General features: G+C 47.8%; 1 protein-coding gene across 1 annotated transcript; it reads right to left on the bottom strand.

Annotated features, from left to right (window-relative positions):
* Positions 1 to 58: 58 nt before the first annotated feature.
* PLK1 (polo like kinase 1) lies at positions 59 to 22,209 on the bottom strand. The gene is made up of 10 exons (XM_065924510.1): positions 9,868 to 22,209; positions 9,043 to 9,211; positions 7,782 to 7,926; positions 6,729 to 6,822; positions 5,278 to 5,497; positions 2,472 to 2,627; positions 1,409 to 1,486; positions 1,064 to 1,218; positions 785 to 967; positions 59 to 545 (listed from the first exon to the last, which is right to left on the bottom strand). Exons 1-10 carry the CDS (start codon positions 10,267 to 10,269, stop codon positions 339 to 341), a joined length of 1,809 nt encoding a protein of 602 aa, XP_065780582.1. The 5' UTR covers positions 10,270 to 22,209; the 3' UTR covers positions 59 to 338.
* Between the last annotated feature and the right edge of the window lie 111 nt (positions 22,210 to 22,320).

Here is a 22,320-nt window from a genome sequence, read left to right as displayed (position 1 = left end):
GGCCACCAGAGCAACGGCGTGCACCCCTCAGGGAACACAAGAAGGAAAGGAAGATTCACGTATGTTTAATGTGTATAAAGGCAAGGACAGTCCTGAATTCAACAGCCACGTTCTGTACAATTCATAGGGTGGGCCTGAGGGCAAGGGGCGAGACCACAGAACCCACACTGAACATGTACAAAAATAACTTACACGGCAGCCCCCACCTGCAGGGAGGATGAAGCTCTCGCCCCGGCCCCCAGGGCTGGGGTACACACTATGAAACAGCACCACGGTGCTAACCAGCGTGGGCCAAGGTGCTAGTTGCGGGAGGAGGGCGTCAGTCCAGGGGTCGGGGGCTATGAGGAGGCCTTGAGGCGGTTGGCAGCCGAGCGCGAGCTCAGCAGCTTGTCCACCATGGCGCGGGCATAGCGCAGCCGGCTGGCCAGCTCCTTGGAGCAGCCGTACTCCTCCAGGAGGCTCAGGCGGTACGTGCGGAAGTCCCGCTTCTCGTCGATGTAGGTCACGGCGGCCATCAGTGGGCACAGGATGAGTTTGGTGTGGTCCTGTGAGGGAGAGGGCGAGAAGATGGACAGAGGGGGTTGTTGGTGATTGAAGACCCAGCTGCTACTGTGTGTTGGCAGGAGTAGAGGGAAGATGGGTCAGCTGACAGGAGGGGGACACATTTCATTTCTTTCTACTGATGCTACCAAGGATGGGTCCATGCCCTCCACTCTCCACCCAACTCCATGGGCCAGCAGAGAGGCACAGACACCCCACCCCAACCTTCCAGGGCCCGGCTCACCTGGAAGAAGTTGATCTGCACACAGCCATTACTGAGGTGCAGGATGATGGCACTGCGGGTGCGGAACCAGGTCCGCAGGTAGGGGAGCCGGGCCAGCTCGTCGCCTTCCCGAGGCGTGATGTTGGCGCCCGCCTTCAGCAAGTGCTCGCTCATGTAATTTCGGAAGTACTTCAGGAGGGTGATCTGGTTGGTGAGAGAGGGAGTCTGGAGTTAGAGCCTATCCCCAGGCACAGCCCTCACCCTGGCAACACAGGGCCATGCAGGCCAGCATGCACTCACCTTCTTTACCAAGGAGGTGGGGTGGGAGCTCACGGTGAGGTAGGACTCCGCGCCGTCCCGCTCGATGTACTGCAGGCTGTCGCCGTCACTGTAGAGGATGAGGCGCGTGGAGTCGTTGAAGAGCACCCCTACGCTGTTGTCACACAGCTGATACCCTAGTGGGAGGTGGAAGGAGACCTCAGAAAGGGGGAGTGAGGAGCAGGGAGGGCTTTGGGGGCTGGAACTAGGAGGCCTTGGATGGAGACAGTAGACTGTTGAGGGAAGCGAACCCAAGAGTCAAGATAAGCAAGTGCCTGTAACAACTCGGAAGGTCACGAACTACCCACCCACCTAGGAGAAACCTACCAAGGCCGTACTTGTCCGAATAGTCCACCCACTTGCTGACCCAGAAGATGGGGATGCAGGCAGGGTCCTCGGCCTCCTCTGGGACAGAAACAGACAAGACAACCAGTCAGGACCAGCCTCTTCCCCTCTGATCCGCTCGGGTGGCCCACACCAGGGAACTCGGTCCAGCAGCCTGGGGCCCCAGAGGAGAGCAGAGTCGGGCCTCTGCCATCAAGCAGCTTAGACAGGCAGCACTGAGGCACAAAGTCAGTGCAGCATGCCAAGTCTACTTGGGCGTCTAGCTGACCCATGTATCAAAGGCCCACTGTGTGCCAGGCGCCATCACAGGCACGGTGAGCAAAGACAAAACCCACTTCCCGGAGCCTGCATGTTGGCTCCAGGGCTAGAGACCAATCAAAATAAATATGCACAGAATATGTAAGTTACTTGTAACTATCATGCTGAGAATCACTGAGTTTTGAGTGATTAAAAAATTCTGAGAGAAGCTAATTTCAGATGTATGACAATGTGATGTTCTGCGCATGCAATAATCCCCTTTTAAATACAATAAACCAGTGTGGAACCTTTATGTTAGATGGGAAGTGTTGTGGAAAACATAAGGCAGGTAAGGGGGAAGAGAAATGCTACGAGACAGGTGCAGGGAGATGCTCACAGAGGTTAACGCTGGTGGAAGCACGTGAAAGGGTGAGTGTGAGCCATGCAGGGATCGGGATGAAGCACGTGCTGGGGGAAGGGAACGGTGTGAGCAAAGACCCTGAAGCTGTAGTATGCCTAGGTCTGTTATTTCCACTGTCTTGAGGCCACAGAGGAATTCCCTGAGCAGAAGAGACAGTGTGTGCAGAAGCACGCAGGCAGCATATGGAGCTGCTGAAAGGTGCGGCACTTGCGGAAACAGATCAGATGAGTCACAAAAAGAAAGGAGAGGCCTGACCATGGAGGGCCTGAGCCAGCAGGCCAACTTCCCTGGGCTGTAATGGACAGGAAACGGGAGAAGAAAAGGCACTGTGGAGCTGGGGGCCTGAGACCTCCCTGCCCACTCCCGGTGCCCTGGCCCAGTGCCCACCTTGCCTCACCAGCCCCCGTTCTGAGGGCTTGGAGGCGTTGACACTGTGCAGCTGCTGCAACATATCGCCGAGGTGGCAGTCGACAGGCTCACTGGCCTCCCGCACCACTGGTTCCTCTTTCTCCCGGGGACGTTCGGGCATGGGGTTCTCTATGCCTGTAAAGAGAGGAGAACGGTCATTAGTTGGGCACAAAGGCTGCAGGATTTGAGGGCCCAGGACCCCTGACCACAGCTCAAGAAGCTCTTTGAAGGAGCTGCCCTGCTCATGTGACAGCACCTGAACTCACTTGCTGATACCTCCAGAGCCAGGCCAGCCTGTAGACAGGCTGTAGACAGGCTTCACAGCCGCACACAGACATAATGCTTTAGACACTCAGGCCTCTGACGCAATGCTGGGCCCTGCCGGGCAGCTCTGGTCTTGAGCAGCTTGGAGCTGCCTGATTTCAACTAAGAATTAAAAGCATCTTCTGTATCCAGGAAAATGGGAGGGCTCAGTAAATTGCAACCCATAAGATGGCCTAACAGGCATTTAATGAAAACATAAGAGGTTTTCCCCCCTAAAATCTGCTTTATGTACTTATATGTGACTGAAATCTAAAAAGACACACCCTGAAATTTTAAGACTAGGTATATTTGGGTGGTGGAATTATGGATGATTTTTATTGCCTTTTATGCTTAAAAGTTTAATTCTTTCATGTGCTAGCTCCCTTTGTATAATACGAAATTCTTACAATATTTAAAGATCTGAATTTTCAATTAAAAATATCTAAGCTATGATAAAGACTTCAGTTTGAAAGAATAGAATATTTGAGACTTGCTTTAAAAACTCTAGCAAGAGAATTCCCTGGCGGTCTAGTGGTTAGGACTCAGTTCTTTCACTGCCGTGGGTACAGTACCTGGTTGGGGAACTAAGACCCCACAAACCACAGGGCAGAGCAAACAAAACAAAACAAAAGCTCCCCCCAAAAAATATAGCAAAAAGAAGAGGAAGAAGGTGGAAAATATAAAAAAAAATATAGGCAGACGATGATAATTATTAAAAACAGATGAGGAAAAATGGGGATTTATGTATTCCCCAAAAAGTTCACTCTGCTTCTGGGTTTTAAAAAATGCTTTATATTTAAAATTAAAAAAAAAAAAAGCAATCCTTTAAAATAACAATATTACCTTATAGTTCTAAGAATAAATATCCATGAGTCCATACCAACCAAATAAATGGGAGAGAAGTGACAGTTCTTCCTTACAGAAGAATTTTGATTAATAGATTTAGAGGGAACAAGAAAAGGGGAAAAATCACCATTAGAATACCACAGTAATAACTGCTGCTGCATCCACCATGGATGTTAACATCAGTGAGCTAAAGTCTGAGAAGCAGTATTCTCTCAGAAAAGCTCCCCACAGGGTATAAATTAATCACCGAAGGAAAAACAGTAACTATGCAGTGGAGGCACCCCCTTAACCAAGTGATCGCCAATCAAAGGAAATATTAATATAACCAGAGAAAATAGCCAAAAGAAAAAGGTAATCCTTAAAACAGCAGTGTCATAACTGAAACAAATGAACTCAAAGTTGTGCTATATCCACACAGAGAAATAAAGTGTTTCAAGTGGCTTTTCTTGGGTTTTTGTTTGTTTGGTGAAATATAGTCTAAGGACAAAAAGAACTGCATGCATAGAAATAAACATAGTTTCATAACATATTTTATATATGTTGAGAATTCATGTATACAGTGTAAGCAAACAAGGTTTTCATTGTAAGAGAAAAAGAAATATAAGCATAAAATTAAAGTAAAAATCCTATAATATTAAATTAGACACTTACAAATTACCAAAAGAAAATTGAAGTAGTAATTTCACAGTGGAGAAAAACACTGCTATAAGACAAGTTTGCATCAATTTCAATTTCCTGAACTTGATAACTGTGTCCTGTGTTGTGGTTACGTAAAAGAATTGCTTTTAGGAAACATACACTGAAGTACTAAGTAATAAAGGCCAGAATGTGTAAAACTTACTATCATATTGTTTCGGACAAAAACAATACACACACACACTCACACACATAATGAGAGATAAAGTAAATGTACAAAAATGTTAACTGGTGGAGAGAAGAGGTTACAAGATACAGGAGGATTTTGTCTATTCTTATGCTTTTCGTATTTTGAAATAATATCGAAATAAAACATTCAAAAATGTGAATCAGAAATAGCATAAATTTAAGGTCACCCCCCACCCCAGTTATGTATTTTCAAATACTCCTCTCTGAAGAGACCTAGAAACGACAACCCAAGCAATGAGATGTGGTTTTGTAAGAAAATGTTCATCCTTTTAGAGAGATGCATACAGAAGTTCCTGGGGGTAAAATGGCAAGATGTCTGGAATTAACTTCAAAAATACTTCAAAGGAACAAACCAGGAGTGATGAAGCAAACATCGCGAATCTTAGTAAGTGTTGAATCTGGTGGCAATGTGGGGGTCCCACATACATTGTGCTCTGTGTGTGTATTTGAAACTTCTCAACATTTTTTCCAATGAACCATGCAGGGCGATATTAGTGACTTTTTAAAAAAATGTTAAGAATTGTTCGGGCATGGCATTTAGCCACTCTCTTTTCTCAGGACATGACAGGTCTGATCCAGTCATGGGAAGGTCTGTCTTTCCTGACAGAGCTATGGGGAAAGGCATTTGCCACATGAGGATGGGGACCATGGACTCAAAGACTGGGGCCTGTCCTGCTGCACACCTGAGCTTTGGGGACCAGTCATTCATACACTGAGGCAGGCAAGATCGTCTACCCACACTCTGGTTTACCTTTATTGAGGACAGTGAGAGGCTTCCGGTTGCTGGGGTCCAGGCTACTGGGAGCGATCGAAAACCTCGGTGGAATGGTGAGGCAGGTGATGGGGAGGCGGGCAGGGATATAGCCAGAAGTGAAAAACTCGTCATTGAGCAGCTCGTGAATGGTTGGGCGGGCAGTGGGATCTGGCTGAAGCATCTTCTTGATGAGGGAGGTGGCCACAGGGTTGATGTGCTGGAGGGGAGAGGGGGAGTCATAAGCAGGATATGACACGGGACCTGGGTACTGCACCACCACCCCCCACCTGGCCTCAAATATACCATGTTCAGTGGCTATAAATGTGCCAAGTTTCCACTGGCAGCTTTACTAAGTTGACAAGTTGCTCACCACTACAACAGCACTTGAAAACACAGGCTTGAAAGTCATAAAGACCTGGTTTAAGTCCCACTTCTGTCCCTTAACACCAGCTATGACAACTAACCCAACTTTCTGGGCCTTTGCATCTTCATCTATAAAGTAGAGACACAGCACCAAGCTTGGGGCCCTGGTAAGGAGATCCAACCCAGGGTAGGTCAAATGCACAGTAAAACCTAGCATCAACTATGTACTTACTATGTACCAACAAAATACTGTTAAGCACTTCATGTAGATGAACTCACTTAACCCTCACAGAAACACCCAAGGAGTGAAGATCTCTAGTACTATCCCACTTTTGCAGATGAGGAAACAGGCACAGAGAAGTTAAGTGCCTAAGATACATCCTGAGTGAGTGGTGGAGCCAGCACCCACACCGAGACAGAGTTAGCTGCAACACCCACACTCGGAACCACTCTGCTCTGCCCAATAACTGACCCTCTGTAACAGATTCAGCCCATCTGTTCTGATGGAGATAGGACTCTTGGCTTCACATAAGACAAAGACACCAAACTGGGAAGCAGCGGTGTGCCAGACTGCTGCAGACAATCCCTCTCAATGCACTCTTGCTGGTGGTTGCAAAAGCACACCACTTTGCCTTCATGGTGGTTCAAGATTCCATGAGCACTCACCTAGAGCAAGGTGCTCTAGGGCAGGGACTCCAGCTCAGAAGACTCAGGCCATTTGTCCATTGTGATCCGGCTAAAAAGTGGCAGAGCCCATCTGAACCAAGACAGTCCACTGCCAGGATAGGCAGCACTTCTCTGTCTGCCCCCTATGCCTGCTGTCTTTCTCTGTGTTTTACATGTCTTTTGGGTTACCTGCCCAACTGTTGAGGGCCTACAAACTCTCATCCCAAGAAAAACTGTTTCTGTGCACATACGTCAGACTCTGTATGCAATTTCAGACAGGACCCTCTAAAGCTCTTATGCTTACCCTAGGGGTGGCATTGACCCATCTCTGTCCCCAGGATATGGCTGGGCTCAGTAAATCGCTTGGTGGGGGAGGGAATTAAATAAAACAAATCTAAACTTAAAGTGGTTTTAGTCACCTTAGGAATACTGTATTCATTGTTCTTGATCCGGAGGTAGGTCTCTTTTAGGCAAGAGGTCTCAAAAGGTGGCTTGCCCACTAACAAGGTATACCTGTAAGCACAAGGAGGAATTTGGCTCAAGGTTCCCAAGCAAAACCCAGATGCAGGGAGGAATCCTCTCAGGGCCAGAAAGGAAGTCAGACATCTTTTGGGCATTTACTGTGACTCTGGGGTCCCAGAGGACAATTTACAAGTTCAAAAGCAGCCCCAGGAGCCACAACACTGGCAGGGAGGAGCCTTCAATAGAATACAAGTGATGAGACTGGGTTCTAATGGATCAGTGACTTTTCAGCTATAGCCTGTGGTGATCTAGGGGCCAGAGGCTGCCAGCTAAAACAGAACAGGTTCAAGCAGGGGCCACTTGCTCCTTCAGAAGCAGCTCCACAGTTAACAGTTCTGTACTTCAGGCTGCAAGTTTTCATTTGGGAAATTCCAATGCAAAGAAGTAGAAAAGCCATTTCTAACTCTCCAGTACCCAGGGAAACAACAAAAGGGGTAACAGCTGAACAGGCCCAACTCTCTGCCTACCACTCACCTGACGGCCTTGACCCAGACGGACCACAAGACCTCCTCCCGCCAGCACCACTCCTGGCCTAATTCTTCCCACCCAATGTTGCTTTTTAGATCAGTGGTTCTAACACTTTATTGTGCATGGAAATCACTCAAGGGTCTTAAAATCCAGATTGTGATCCAGTTAGCCTGGGTCCTGAGATTCTGCGTTTCTAACAAGTTCCTAGGTGATGCTGCTGTTGGTCTGCCATACTTTGAATAGCAAGGGATTAGAGCAAGTTTGTGGAGACATTCCCTCCCTCATTCCCTGAACCCACAGCCCAGGTTGCAGGAATCCAGCAGGATATACCAATGCAGCAATGAGGCTTCCTTTGGAGGCCATCTGTCCTCTGGAGCAGCCTTTCCAAAGGCGGAAAGGTCTGCAGGATAAAGTCTGCTGGGTGAGAGGTCCAGAAAGCCCCTTGCTGAGACTGGTGGGTCCTGAGACAACTCCCAACTTACATGATGCACCCAATGGACCATACGTCCACCTCGAAACTGTGCCCTTTCTTGCTCAGCACCTCAGGAGCTATGTAATTAGGAGTCCCGCACAGGGTCTTCTTCCGTTCCCCGTCATACTCCACTTTGGTTGCCAGTCCAAAATCCCCTGGGACAGAGGGAGGAAGAGGGAGGCTCAGGTGCCAGCTTCTGCCGTCTGTCAATGCAGACAGCTGGCTCAGATGTAACCATCAAGAACCAGGGTCACGTGACCTCTCAAAGCCCCAAGTCCTTGTGTACACTAAGGCCCTCCCAGGAATCCTCCCACCATGCTGGCCCTAGGGAGGGGCCTCCCAGAGAACCTCCTCACCCTTCCCCTTAGAAAGGAGGGGTTTACTTCTAAAGGGGAATTGACAGGGATAGCAAAATTCAAATGCCTTCAGGGATTAAGCAAGTAAAATGTCAAGATGGCTACTTGGCAAGTTTGTGAGGAAGTGATGCGGAGGGGTGGGGACTGCGGCACACCACAGGGCATCTGAAGGGATCAGCTGCTGTTCAGCACAGCAAGGAGCTGCCCTGAGGGAATGCCACCCCTATACTGTTGCAACTCTCGAGTGTTTAAAAGAAGCTCCAAATTCAAAATTTTACATCAAGGTTCTCAGTTTAAAAAACTGAAAATGAGGGGCTTCCGTGATGGCTCAGTGGTAAAGAATTCACCTGCCAATGCCAGAGAAACAGGTTCCACTCCTGGTCCATGAGGATCGCACATGCCACAGAGGAACAAAGCCCATGTGCCACAACTACTGAACCTGTGCTCCAGAGCCCTGGTGCCCCAGCTGCCGAGGCCTGCACACCTGGGGCCTGTACTCCACAACAAGAGAAGCCACCGCAATGAGAAACCCGCATACTGCAACGAAGAGTAGCCCCCACTCACCGCAACTAGAGAAAAGCATGAAGCAGCAGAGACCCAATGCAGCCAAAAATAAGTAAATAAAACAGATAATTTTAAAAAAGTGAAAAAAAATTCAAATTCTTTAAAAAAAAAAAAAAAATAGAACACATCCCCCCCTTCAAGTGCATCTGCGGGCAAGACATTGGCTTGTAGCTCTTTAAGTTTCTGTCCTAGAGAGAGGATTCTAGAGGCAATCAACAGCCCAGACTTCCTACCATCCTCTTCCTCCCTCCCTCCCTCCTCTCCTTCCAAATTTCCTCTCCCCCGCCCCACCTCCCAGTTCCTCCTCATTCCCACTGCACGTCAAGTGCCCCTGCAGTCCCAGCTCCTTACCTATTTTCACCTCCAGATCCTCGTTCAGGAAGAGATTGCCCAGCTTGAGGTCTCTGTGAATAACGCGGTTTCCGTGCAGGTACTGGCAACCCAGGACGATCTGCCGCAGGTAGTAGCGGGCCTCGGGCTCCGTGAGTGCTTTCCTCCGCTTGTGCAGCTCCAGTAGAGACTGGGAGCAGGAGGGAAGGAGAAGCGGGAGTCGGTACTCAGACCCAAGGCAGGGAGGGGCTGTCATTAGGTAAAGGCAGTCAGGACCCTACTACCTATTTCTTCTCCAGGACAACTGCGATCCAGACTCTCCCCCAAACCAGCCACAACAGTTCATTGCATCCCTATCCCACCGGCTCCCTCCCAAGTCCCTTACCTGGGACCCCTCTCTCAGCCCACTCCGGAAGCTCAGAGTCCCCAGTATCCCGGTCCCGGAACTCTTTGCAGCAACAGATCCCTTTCCTGCCCCCCCCCCCCCTCCCGGAAGCTCCGAAGTCTGGCTCCAACTACCCTCTGCCTGACCCAACCCCACTCCGGAAAGTGAGGGTCCTCAATACCCCTTACCTAGCAACTCCGGAAGCCCTGGCGTCCGTAAGCAAGGTTCTCCCGCACCTCCCCCAATCCACCCAACTGCTAGGTCCAGAAGCCTCCTTCCCTAAAGGCCCCAAGTGCCAAGAACCTCTCTCCCCAAGACTTTCTCCATTTCCAGTTCCAGGTTCCCAGCAACTCTTCCCTAGCAGCTCTGAGCCCCGGGGCGCCCCTTCCCCTGCAGCTCCGGTTCCCGGCGCCCCAACCCCGCCCCCAGGGCAGCTCCAGTTCCCCAGCAGCGACACTCACCCTCCGGCGGCAGAGCTCCAACACCACGAACACGAAGTCGTTGTCCTCGAAAAAGCCGTGGAAACCGACGACGTGCTGGTGAGCGAGGCTGCGGTGAATGGATATCTCCATGGACATCTTCTCCTTTTGGTGCGGTTTGAGTAACAGCGACTTAGGCACGATCTTGCCCGCGAACACCTCCTTAGTGTCCGCATCCGAGATCTCAAAGCACTTGGCAAAGCCACCCTTCCCCAGAAAGCGACCCCGTAGATAGCGCCGCCGGCTGCGCGGGTCGACTAGGACCTCCGGGATCTCTTTCGCCGGCGGGGCAGCCGCCGGAGCCCCGGGAGCTGCAACTCCGGGCGCTTTCCCTGGGTCGGCTGGTGCCCGCGCCAGCTTCCCTGCAGTTGCCGCCGCACTCATGTTCCCGGAGTTGCTCAGCGGACCTAGCAGGGTCCAGGCAGAGGCTGGGCACGGCTCTGCCTCTCCTCGAATTCAAACGCGGCGCCGGGAACGTTACAAGAGCCTACGCGCTACTGATTGGCCGCGGGGATTTAAAATCCAAACCCGCCCGCCGCGCGGCACTCTGGGAGCGCTCTGCACTGCGGCCGCCTTTAAACCCTCACCCAGGCCCTAGGGGGAGCTTGATTGACAGGGATCGCGGACGGAAGACACGTGGGATGCCTGGGAAACCATAGCTGGTGGGAGGTTGCTGAGACCCAGCCCCAGGAGAGGGGGAGTTCAGAGTTTCTCCTTTCTCGGCGGCAAGGGAAGCTCCTGCAGTTCGCGAGCACCTCCTCCAGGAAACTTTTCCTAGCACCTTCCTCCACCCCCACCCGGCCTTCTAGATTATAAACTCTGAAAACAGAAACTTGGCATGAGAGACAACATGGGAGAGCCCTAATATCCGCTTCAGAAGTCAACAACTCTCTTCCAAATCACCCCATAAACTAAAATCGAAGTATAAAGAGGATGCTTGCCAAGCAAACGCATCTTCCAGACAAACCCCCTCCTCTTCTCCTTCAAATAACAGTAGGTGCCACCAGCATCACCAACACCTGGGAGCTTGTTAGAAAGACAAAGCTTCAGGCCTCAACGCAGATCCCCCCCAATTCAGACTCTACCCAGTGATTCCCACACATACTGAAGTTTGAGAAGCACAGTATCAGAACCCCACCACCCCGGTCAGGGTCATTCTGCAAGAAAATTGTCTGGCTGGCTCAGCTGCTCTATTTCCCAGTGCCTAAGATAGTGGACCCTCAATTGTTTTATAAGAGGGAAAAATGACAGGTTGGCAGAATGCCTGGCAAGCTGGTAAGCCAAGGTCAAATTTGGCCTGCAGAGGTGTTTTGTTTGGTCTTTCACTTTTTAAAATTTGGATTCATATACAGGACTGAAAAATCAAGAGAGCTCACATAAAAATTCAGCTCTGTGGCTTTTCCTTAAGAAAAAACTATTAGCTGTCGCAACTCTATGCTTAACATACCTTCCCAGTTTGTCAGCGTTCCCTGCTAACCCTCCTTTGTCCCTTTGCCCGTCTGGCTTCGATAGATTCTTAAGTGGCAACCCTGAGAATCACTCAAGTTATAAGCCCAGCATCCTATGATGTCTTTGCTAGGACTCAGCAAAAGTTGGTCATATCACAGTTATCTCTTTATATAACTCCCAATAAACTGAGAGGCAATGAAGACATCCTTCCTACCCCATGTCCCAAGCCCTCAGCACAATGCCTGGCAAAAAGGAGTGGCTAAAATGCTTTATAAATAAAAGGAAGTTGTTTTTTAAAATTATTATTTTTTAATCCCTGTGGTGTGTAATATTGTTTTATCTTTTTATAAAGTTGAATCTATGTACCAAAAAAGTATACATCTGTTAATTGGACAGCTCAGTGAATTTTTACAAAATGAGTACATCTCATGTAAACAGCACCCAGACTGAGAAAGAGTACATGACCAACAACCCCAGAAGTCCCCCCTGTGCCCTGTGTTGGGGGGCCCCAAGACCATCCCCCCACAGGACTCAGCATATAGTCCTACTCATAGATGGCTAGGATTTATTACAGTGAAAGGTTATGAAGCAAAATCAGCTAAGGGAAAGGTGCATAGAGCAAAATCCAGAGGAAACCAGGCACAAGCTTCCCAGAGTCTTCTCCCAGTGGAGTCAGTCACACAGGACACAATTCCTCCAGCAATGAGTTTGACAACATGTGTGAAATGTTATCTACCAGAGAAGCTCATTAGAGACTCCAGCCCAGGGCTTTTCTGGGGCTTGGTCACATAGGCACCCTCTGCCTGTAACACACCAAAATTCTACATTCCTGGGAGGAAAGCAGGCATGCAGCATAAACCACACTGTTTACACAGTTTAAGTTCAGCAAGCAACTCCTATCACTTAGGGAATGATGAGAAACTCTCCTGAACTCTTCAAGAACCCAGATGCCAGCTAAGGGCCAATCTTACAGCCGATGGCACTGGGAGCTTTCCTTCAGGAAAAAGGGAAAGTTTCCAGAATAGTTCTGAGAAATGAAGATCATAAATGCTCTCCCTGCCCCCCAAAGCTCCCTGGGTGCCAGGCTTTTGATCAGCAATACTAACCTGACATTTTTTCAATAATCTTTTATTCTCATCCAGGCCTTTCATCCAGAAGGGCTGTGTGTAAGAAACATAGGAATAATTTTGCATATAAATATTTTAATATAATTTAACCAGAAAGATATTCAGGAATTGATCAGGAGATGTTATGGGCTGAACTGTGTTTTCCCCAAATTATATGCTGAAGTCCTAACATCTAGTACAGAATGTGACTGTATTTGGCGATATGGCCTTCAAAGAGGTGATTAAAGTAAAATGGGTGGGCCCTATCCAATATGACTGGTGTTCTTATAAGAGATTAAGACACAGACACTCAGACAGAGGGGCAACCATGTGAAGATACAATGAGAAGGCTGCCAGCTGCAGGCCTAGGACACAGGCCTTAGGAGAAACGTGCCAACTGCTTGCTCTTAGACTTCTAGCCTCTAGAACTGTGAGAAAATACATTTCTATTTTTTAAGCCATCCAGTCTGTGCTATTTTGTTACTGCAGCCCTAGCACACTAATAGATGAAGTTCTGAATGTAAAAATTTTCATAGTGAGTTTATATAACCTTCCACCCCTTTTCCCCTGAGACAGCCTAGAAAAGATCAGTCCTTTTCCAGAGACAGTTACACTGGAGTAGTCACTCTAATCTTACAGGGTGTGTGTACAGAGGGGAAAGTGAGGAGGAGGAATAGCCTATCAACCTGCAGTGGTAAGTTGCAGCTCACCCAGGAGCTGAGCACACAAATCAAAAGCATCGAGCCACCCCCAGGGAAGGCCCAGAATCTGATATGTCAAAAGCAGGAGGTTGCTGGTAGTCAGAGTCCCTGTGATGTGCCTTCCTCCAACTTGCAGGTTTTGGCAGGGATCACAAGTCAGGATGCAATCAGCCTCTGCTAAAAGAGCTGATCAGCAGCTTGATTTTAGACGGTCCCATCAAAGAATGGCTCTTTCCTGTGGGCATCTGTATGTGACCCAGTTGGTACAGTCAGCATTCACAATGTATGCTGGCATCATTCGGAGCTCCAAAGAGGGGCCCTAAATCTCCAGTGGTCCCAGAGTCTGCCTGAGGTCTGTTCACGGAGCCTGGGTCTGCTTCCAGTTCAGCACTGCTTCTTGGGAAGCGGAAAGAGTGCACTGACCGCTAGTGTCAGGTTTCAGCTTAGAGTGAGGTCCAGGCAAGTAGGGTCAGTGCATTTGGGATTCCAATCAAGCCGGGTACTTTTCTTCAGCAGTAGCAAAGGCGTGCTGCAATGCCAGACAGACAGTACCCCTTCTGTCAGTCTCAGAGTCCAAACTGACCCACTCAAAAACACACCCATCAGACTGGACAATCATCAGCCTCTAAGGGTCAGACATCTGATTTCAACAAGGACCACTGAGAAACTTAACTGCTTTTTCAAAATCCAAATGTGTATTTCTATTCAGAGAGTGTCTCTCTTCTGTTGTCACCCTCTTTCCAGAGGTTCCAACAGACACAAATCTTAGCAAAACTCATCAGGTATGGAAACTTGTTCTGGTTCTAAAATCCAAAGAATTTAAATTCCTACCTACCTATGGATAGGAAAAGCAAGGAAACTATACCCCACCAATACCTTCTTAATTTAAATTTTGCATGTTTGAGATGGCTCCACCAGCATTTATGAAATTACAAGCATGTAACATTTTAAATCAATTTTATCGTAGCTCCAGATACAATGGCCACAAAATACAAAGCCATTTTTAAAAAACTTCCCTTTTTTTTCTCATTGCAAATTGACTCAAACCCCTAGTAGTTAATTCAGCATTTATAGGGTTATCATCACAGGCCAGCAGTGTTCACTCTTTCCTGCATAGGCCCCCTTTCAGTAATAACCCCCCCAAGGGTATCCACTACTATACATTTTTAAGCAACAGATTCAACCTATTAAAAAAAAATTAGGGAATTTCCTGGCAGTCCAATGACTGGGACTTCTAGCTTTCACTGCCAAGGGCACAGGTTCAGTCACCGGTCGGGGAACTAGGATCCCACAAGCCTCAGGACATGGTCAAAAAAAATTTTTTTTAATTTAAAAAGTTAAGACTGTTTTTCATTCATACATTCAAAGGCCGGTTGAGCACCCATTGCATGTATGTTTTATTTATTTCATTCAGGAACACTTACTAAAAAAATTACGAAGCATTGAAGAAACTTGAATTCCCTTTCAGCCATCCTTTAACAGCTGTTTTCATACTCCCTTCTAGTCCTTATCAACATGGAGTTTCGAATTTATATAGCTGCAACTGTGTCATGTTAATCAATCTATCTGCATGGTATCAGTAATAGTAACACTATCGGTGAGCCTTTATGAACTTACTATATTCCAGGCACGAGGCTAAGAGCTTTATAGAGATGATTTCATTTAATCCACACGAAGACTGTAGGAGAAAAGAATTACTTTTCCCACCTAAAGATAAGGAAAGGAGCACTTGTACATCAGGATACTTGCCTGAGGTCATGTAGCCAGGAGGTAGCAAGCTTGAATTCCAACTCAGTTCTGCTGACTCCAAAGCACACCTGTTTGCACACTGCCTCTCAGGGCCTTGTTATTCTGGCAAGAACCAAACCCCAGGGCTTCCCTGGTGGCTCAGTGGTAAAGAATCTGCCTGCCAATGCATGAGACATGGATTCAACCCCTGGTCCATGAAGATCCCACATGCGGCGGAGCAACTAAGCTTGTGTACCACAGCTACTGAGCCTGTGCACCACAGCTACTGAGCCTGTGCTCTTAAAGCCCAGGAGCCACAGCTACTGAGCACGTGTGCCCTGGAGACCATGCTCTGCAACAAGAGAAGTCACGGAAACGAGAAGCCTGAGCACTGCAACGAAGAGTAGATACCCTGCTCTTCACAACTAGAGAAAAGCCCGCGTGCAGTAACAGATACAACACAGCCAAAAATAAATAAATAAAATTATTTTTAATAAAGAACCAAATCCCAGACTCCTTTGGTTCACTTGCTCACTCATTCACTCCTACCAAAAAGCAATATGACATGCTGGTTAAACTCACGGTCTGAAGAAACCCTGGGTTCAAATGCCATGTGATTTCAGTAAGTGACTGAACCTCTCTCTGCCTCAATTTCCAGGTCTATAAAACAGGGATGGTTACGGTGCCCTTCTCCTAGGATTCTATCTAGGAGAAGACATGACTATCTCCTAAGGTTTTCGTGGAGAAATTCTAAGAGGAATCTCTTAGAATACTGTTGTTATTATTACTGAAATAAAAAGAACCTGTACCTAATCCCAGGGAGCTCAGAGTCTTCAACAGGACTTTCCAGTTCCTGGGCCTCTCAAATTTCCATACTTCTCCCCTCTCCTCTGGTCATACTGTTTCCTCAGCCTCTTGCTACTTCCACAGAAAACCAGAAAGTCCAACCAGTAGATATGAAAGGCTGAGATGAACGTAGCTAAAGAAAAGATGGAAGGGCCAAGAAAACCCACACAGGCTTCAGACATAAGATGAAAGTCAGAGAGGAGTGAACTCCATTCCTGTGTCTCTTTCTTGAATGATTTTCGTATGCACAACCACCTGCCTGATATCCAATGGCCTTGGAGGTACAGCACAAGCTGTTCAGTCTCCTTGGGGAAGTAGGATGTCCTGGGCCACCTCTTCTCACTTCAGGATCCAGGTCAGAGTGCATAATGAGAACAGGTGTGGCCAACATGCAGCAGAAACTCCAGGAAAGCAAGGGACTAACCAACAGAGCAGCGAGTGCAGTCCTCAGGCTAAGTGCTTTGCTGCATAAAACATGGACTTTGCAGCCAGATAAGACTTGGTTTTGACTCCACCTCAGCCATTTATTAGCTATGTGACATTGGGCAAATTTACCTAACCTCTCTTAAGACTGGCCTCTTTGACACTGTATGATGGGTTATAAAAATCCCTACATTTTTTGACAGTTGGGAGGAGTAAAAGTTTTCTAATAAGTGCCTGACACCCCACAGATGCCAAGCAAGGAAGGGTGATTTCTTTGTGATGAAGGGAAAGATGATAGGGAAAGATGGTCTTAATTTCACTTTAAATTTAAAAAATATATAGGAATGCTGCACCTTATACTATAAAGGGTTCACTTCCTAATAATAGTGTAAGATATGCATAAGAGACCGGGATTCGATCACCAGGTCAGTAAGATCCCCCAGAGGAGGGGACGGCAACCCACTCCAGTATTCTTGCCTGGATAATCGATGGACAGAGGAGCCTGGCAGGCTACAGTCCATGGAGTCACAAAGAGTCGGATACAACTGAAGTGACTTAGCATGCTTACATGCATACATAAGAATATGATACACCCATATACTATAAGATGTATCATTTCTAATAATACTAGTTATAACTACCATTTACTGAGTGCTCACCCTGAGTCCCTACACATGCATCCCATGTATGAATGCATTTAATCATAATAACCCCTATGAATCTTCCCCATTTTAAGGATGAGAAATGTGAGTTTCCACAAGGTGAGATAACTTGCCCAAATTCACATGGCTAGAGGACAGCAGGACTGGGATTCAATCTGCTGCCCCCAACACCCACACTTCACCACTGTGGTGACCCCAAGCAGAGCCCCTCAGGCCTCCACTGGAGAACTGTTCTGTTTACCAAGCTAAGCCGTAAGACCCCTACAGGCAGGGACTGGCTCTGTCTTATTCTTCACTAGGCCAGCGCCTGGCACTCAGTTGTGGTCAGTGAGTATTTGTGAAAAGAATAAATGAGGGCTGCAGCATGTAGTCAGACACTCCCCCCGCATCCCACCCCTAGCCCTAAAGGGCAGCAAAAGCACCAAAGCACAGCCCATCACCGGGGCTCTGGAAGCATTTCCGTGATCATGGACTTACGGGAACTGGTCCAAGCTGGCAGGACATTTTGCCAACACTTGTTTTGAAATAACCACGCCTCTGAACACACTGTTCTAACATTGCCGTTGCCATTACAGGGGACTTACAGCCCTACAGCAGCTACCACTAGGAGCCCAGCCAGCTTGATGTGACCACCCAGAGCAACCACCCAGCTTTGTTAGACGCAATCTGTCCTGGCAAATGCCTGAGGGCAAGTCAGAATGAGACTGGAGCTCCATGTTCTGGGCACCCTGTGGGCTCACCAGCCAGATCCAGACACCAAGAAAAGCTTCCCGAGCCACCAACATCCCTGCTTTAAAGGTGAGAAATTTCCAAGGATGTGGAAAGAAGAGCAATGTTTGTCTGATTCATTTCCAAGTCTGTTATCACCCAGATGGGCTGAAGTGACTAAAAAAGTAACTGTGGTCTCAGCTCTGAGTGAAGCTCATGCAGAAGTGACTAACTCAGAACCCACCACAGACCCCAACAAACCACAAGGGCCCTGTGCAGCCATGTGAAACAGAATTGGCCAACAGGAGGCTCATAAGTCAATCATTCAACCTTGTTTCCTCTACCCAGGATCCTGCAACATAAGACTTATCTGGGGTGGGGTGGGGACCAGAGGTAGGGGGACTCAAATCCAGGTAATCACCCCATGAAGTATGTGCTGGAAAACCACAGGCTCACACCTGACTCCTCAGGAGTTCACAGCTAGTGTGGGTTCATACAAGGGCACAGGCATGTAACTAGAATTCTACCTAGACTCTGAAAAGGGCCCCTTCGTAAGGTGCACGGGGAAGCAGTTTCTGGCAGAAGTGCGTACGCGCTCAGTCGCTAAGTCATGTCCTACTCTTGCAACCCCATGGACTGTAGCCTGCCAGGCTCCTCTGTCCGTGGGGTTTTCCAGGCAAGAATACTGGAGTGGGTTGTCATTTCCTCCTCTAGGGGATCTTCCTGACCCGCATCTCATGCATTGGCAGGCGGATTCTTTACCACTGAGTCACCTGGGAAGCCCCTCCAGGCAGAGCAGCATCCTCCAAATGGCTCTTTCTTGAACACTCCACTTTGGCTAAGCAACTGTGCCCCCAGTTCAGGCCCAGATACCCCTCAGGAGGTACTTTCCAAGACCAAGAGTAATGAGAGATTGGACAGGAGGTAAGGCTGGGCAAGAAAGAAATCCAGAGAAGGGGAAAAGGTCTAAACTAGACACCTCAGAATCTTTTCTGCCCAGCACCCATTCATCTCCTATTCTGGTAAAATACAGCCACCAGGCACCAGCTCCCAGTCCCTGTGGGTACGTGCCCCAGGCCCGGCCAAATCAGTGAATTCCATCTTCCTGGCCACAGTGGTTACTTGCAGCTGGACACTTCCATCCTGGACCAGTGATAGTCAGGTCCATGGGCTTAATGGAGGAGGAGAGCTCTTTCTACCAATAACTGGAGCTGCAGGGTCACATTGTGAAGCCTGGAGAGTGAAGCCAACTCAAAGGAAAGCAGAGTCAAGAGCTGAAGAGAGTCAGGTCCCTGGTGACCTGGTGAGTTCTGAGTCCTGGGATCCAGCTGGATGGCAGCTCTAGACTTGGCCTCATCAGCTAAATGAGTCGATAATCCCCTCTCTGCCCTAAGCCAAATGGAAAGCGTCCCAACCCAGGACTCTTCCACCTGCTCGCTCTTCTGGGAGTATTCTGAGGACAAAGAGACTTTTTTCTCTGGGGTTAAAAAAGTAATTGTCTGGTGACAGATTTTCCCTGGGGTGAGAACCACCATGGAGACAGAGTCCAGCTGGCTTTTCCTAGGACACACATGACTGTCAACACCTTTCAAGCAGTATCAGTCCATAATTAAAAACTCGCTTACTATTTATGGTAGCTAGTGTTTTGTCTTGCCAGCACCTTGTTTTGGAAATACGCTTTGCTGTTTCTCTGTAATGGTGAGGACGGGGGTTGCGGGGGGAGGTCATGACCCAGATGGGGTTAATTATAGGGCCATACACTCTTGGCCCCACAGGGGGCTCACGAGAGCCCAATGAGAAACTTTCTTTGGAATTGTCTAAATTAGAACTGGAGGAAAGAAACCTTTCTTTCAGGGCCACCAAGCTGGTAGGATGCAAGTCTGGGGCTGTCAGCTGCCACATGCCCTAATGCGTGGAGGAAGACCATGTGCAGCAGGAGAAAAGAAACCAACACACAGGCCTGTAGAGTCTGGTGCTGACTCTCAAGGTCCACTCTCGCCCTCTCCTTCCTACTACCAGAACCTTTTTCCTCCGAGTTTTGGCTGCCCAGCTAGACACTAAATTTAGAGCCTCCTCTGCAGTTACATGTGGTCATGTGACAAGAGAGTTGGAGCCGGGGTGCCTGATGACATTGTGGAGCCCAGTCACCTACCTCCGCTAGACCACTTGCCTATCCCTGCACTGTTAGGTCAGTGAAATTACCTCCTCTCTCATATTCAAATAGTCTTCTGTATTTTGATGGTTTCTTTGTTACCACAGTGCAGTCTATACATCCACTAATGTAAAGATGAAAAAGATACAAAAGCAAAGTGCCCTGTATCTCTGGATAGGGTTGTCCCTACAATGATAGCTTATCACTTACAGAGTGCTTCTAAGTACCAGGAATTGGCCCTACTGTTTACATATAGTAAATGCTATAGTTAATCCACTAAATGAGGTAGTAAAAACCTCAGTTAATCCATTCCAACTCTATGGATCCCCACCGTTACATCCTATGATCCCCACTGTACAGCCTATGATGTGAAGGCACAGAGAGATTAAGTAACTCACCCAGGGTTCACACTGCATTGCTTCTCAAGCTAGTCCTTTCCGTAATTTGTTGTGTAAGCCAATAAAACCCCTTTTTTTGCTTAAATTGGTTCAAGCTGGATTTCTGCCACTTGCAACAAAGCGTTCAAATTAGATTTTTGTCTAATCTAGTTTGTATATTCTTTTACAGCTTAATAACTTATGCTACAGACACTATTTAAAGACTGCAAGCAGGACAATTCTTGCAAGAAACCAGCTCCCATTTAACTAGTCAGAACACAGTTGTAGCTACAACAGGGCCCAGAGCCAGGAGACCATCTTCTCAGAGGGGGCACTAGGCTTCCTGCCTGTGGCAGACACTGAGAGATGGGTCAACAATACCCAGTCCCAACCTTCTTTTCTGTGCCTGCCTGAAATGCGTTCTGTGCAGCAAAGGCTGGCCAAATGATTCCATCTGGGGCAATGAAAGGTACTGGGCTTCCCTGATAGCTCAGTTGGTAAAGAATCTGCCTGCAATGCAGGAGACCCTGGTTTGATTCCTGGGTCAGGAAGATCCCCTGGAGAAGGGAAAGGCTACCCACTCTAGTATTCTGGCCTGGAGAATTCCAAGGACTGTATAGTCCATGGGGTTGCAAAGAACTGGACACAACTGAGCGATTTTCACTTTCACTTACAAAAGGTATTAGAACATGGAAGGATTCCTGCATAATGATTAAAAGTCTGAGCTCTAGGGTCAGAATGCCTAATTCACCATTGTAGATGTAGAAATTTGGACAATTTATCTCTGCTCCTTAGGGAGAAAAACTGGACCTATCTCATATATACTGTGAGGGTTAAAGGCATCAATAAACGTAAAGAACTCAAAATAGGGAGATTTCCTGGGTGGTCCAGTGGTTAAGACTCCAAGCTTCCAATGCACGGTGCCTCAGTTCAATCCCTGGTCAGGGAAATACTAGATCCCACATGCCACAGCTGAGAGTTCACATGCCACACCTAAAAACCACACATGCTTCAATGAAGACCGACGATCCCGTATGCGTGCTGCAATTAAGACCCCGCAGAGCCAAAAAAAAAAAAACTCAGAAGAGTACTTGGTACATGGTAAACAACATATATGTTAACAATTGCTATTTTTATCACCTGTATGTGCCAAAATGGAACAACCTCTAAGATATATTGTTAAATAAAAGGAGAAAGATGTGGGATAGCACATCCATATGATTACAGAGGCGAGTGTGGACCTATGTATCTGTCCATGTCAAGAATAGACTAACAGTATGACAGATTGAAAATTATTCTCAGTGGTTGCCTATGGGAAGGGGCATAGGACTGGATTCTGGATTGGCAAAATCTATTATGTTGTACGTCCTTTCTTTAGTAACTGGATAGGATTTTTGGAATTGTGTACTCAAATTACTTGGGCTTCTCTAGTGGCTCAGCAGTAAGGAATCCACCTGCAGTGCAGGAGACGTGGGTTCGATCCCTGGGTCAGGAAGAGAAGGAAGGTCCGTTGAAGAAGGAATTGGTAACCCCCTCCAGTATTCTTGCCTGAGAAATCCCATGGATAAGAGGAGCCTGGTGGGGCAGTCCATGGGGCTGCAAAAGAGTTGGACATGACGTAGCGACTTAACGACAGCAGCTCAAATTACCTAAAGATTTTTAAAAGGCTCAGGAAAATAAACACCCCACTTTTTCTTAATTTTGGTTGTTCATCAATAAAATGGATAGTCAAAAAATCATGTCAGTTATAAAATAAGTAAATAAAAGAAGAAAACAGACAGTTAGTCACATCAAGTGGCAAACTTCCTTTTGGAGGTATTCAAACACAGGCTGGAAGGGAATCTATCGGACACACCCTGGAAGATTTCTCTAGGGAGCAAGAGGTTAGCCAAGGGCACATCTAAGCTTTGCCAACTCCAAGATCCTCCTTTTTGGTGGTCCAAAAAGAGAAGGAAGCTGGGGTACACGGCTCCCCAAACAGCTGCAACCATCAGAGACTGCTGGCATGAGACAGGATGCACTGGACTGTCCCATCTCACCGGGGCAGAGCTGAAGAGCGTGGGCTGCGGAGCCAAACACTCGAGTGTGACTCCTTCGCCATGCCCATTAGACCAAGTTATCTAACAAGTTTGAGTTTTTATCCTCACCAGTAAAGTGGCAATAACGTCCAGCTTATAGGGCTGATGTGAGCTCTAAGTAGGCGAGTGACTACAAAGCCTGTAGGGGGACACTGGGAACACAGTGAGGTGCCCAAGGAAGACAGGTCGCCATTGCTGGAGGCGA

The sequence above is a fragment of the Muntiacus reevesi genome, chromosome 2 (assembly GCF_963930625.1).
Source record: "Muntiacus reevesi chromosome 2, mMunRee1.1, whole genome shotgun sequence".
NCBI classification, from domain to species: Eukaryota; Metazoa; Chordata; class Mammalia; order Artiodactyla; family Cervidae; genus Muntiacus; species Muntiacus reevesi.
The sequence above is the reverse complement of the archived record's forward strand: the minus strand, read 5'-3'. Positions and strand labels throughout refer to the sequence as shown.

What these genes read in the sequence shown, in the direction of transcription:
- PLK1 (XM_065924510.1), bottom strand. Translation starts at nt 10,269, where the DNA reads ATGAGTGCGGCGGCAACTGCAGGGAAGCTGGCGCGGGCACCAGCCGAC. An exon ending in CCACCTCCTTGGTAAAGAAG is followed by an intron (nt 968 to 1,063) that starts GTGAGTGCATGC and finishes CTCACCAACCAG; the next exon opens with ATCACCCTCCTGAAGTACTT. An exon ending in TGCAGATCAACTTCTTCCAG is followed by an intron (nt 546 to 784) that starts GTGAGCCGGGCC and finishes TCTCCCTCACAG; the next exon opens with GACCACACCAAACTCATCCT.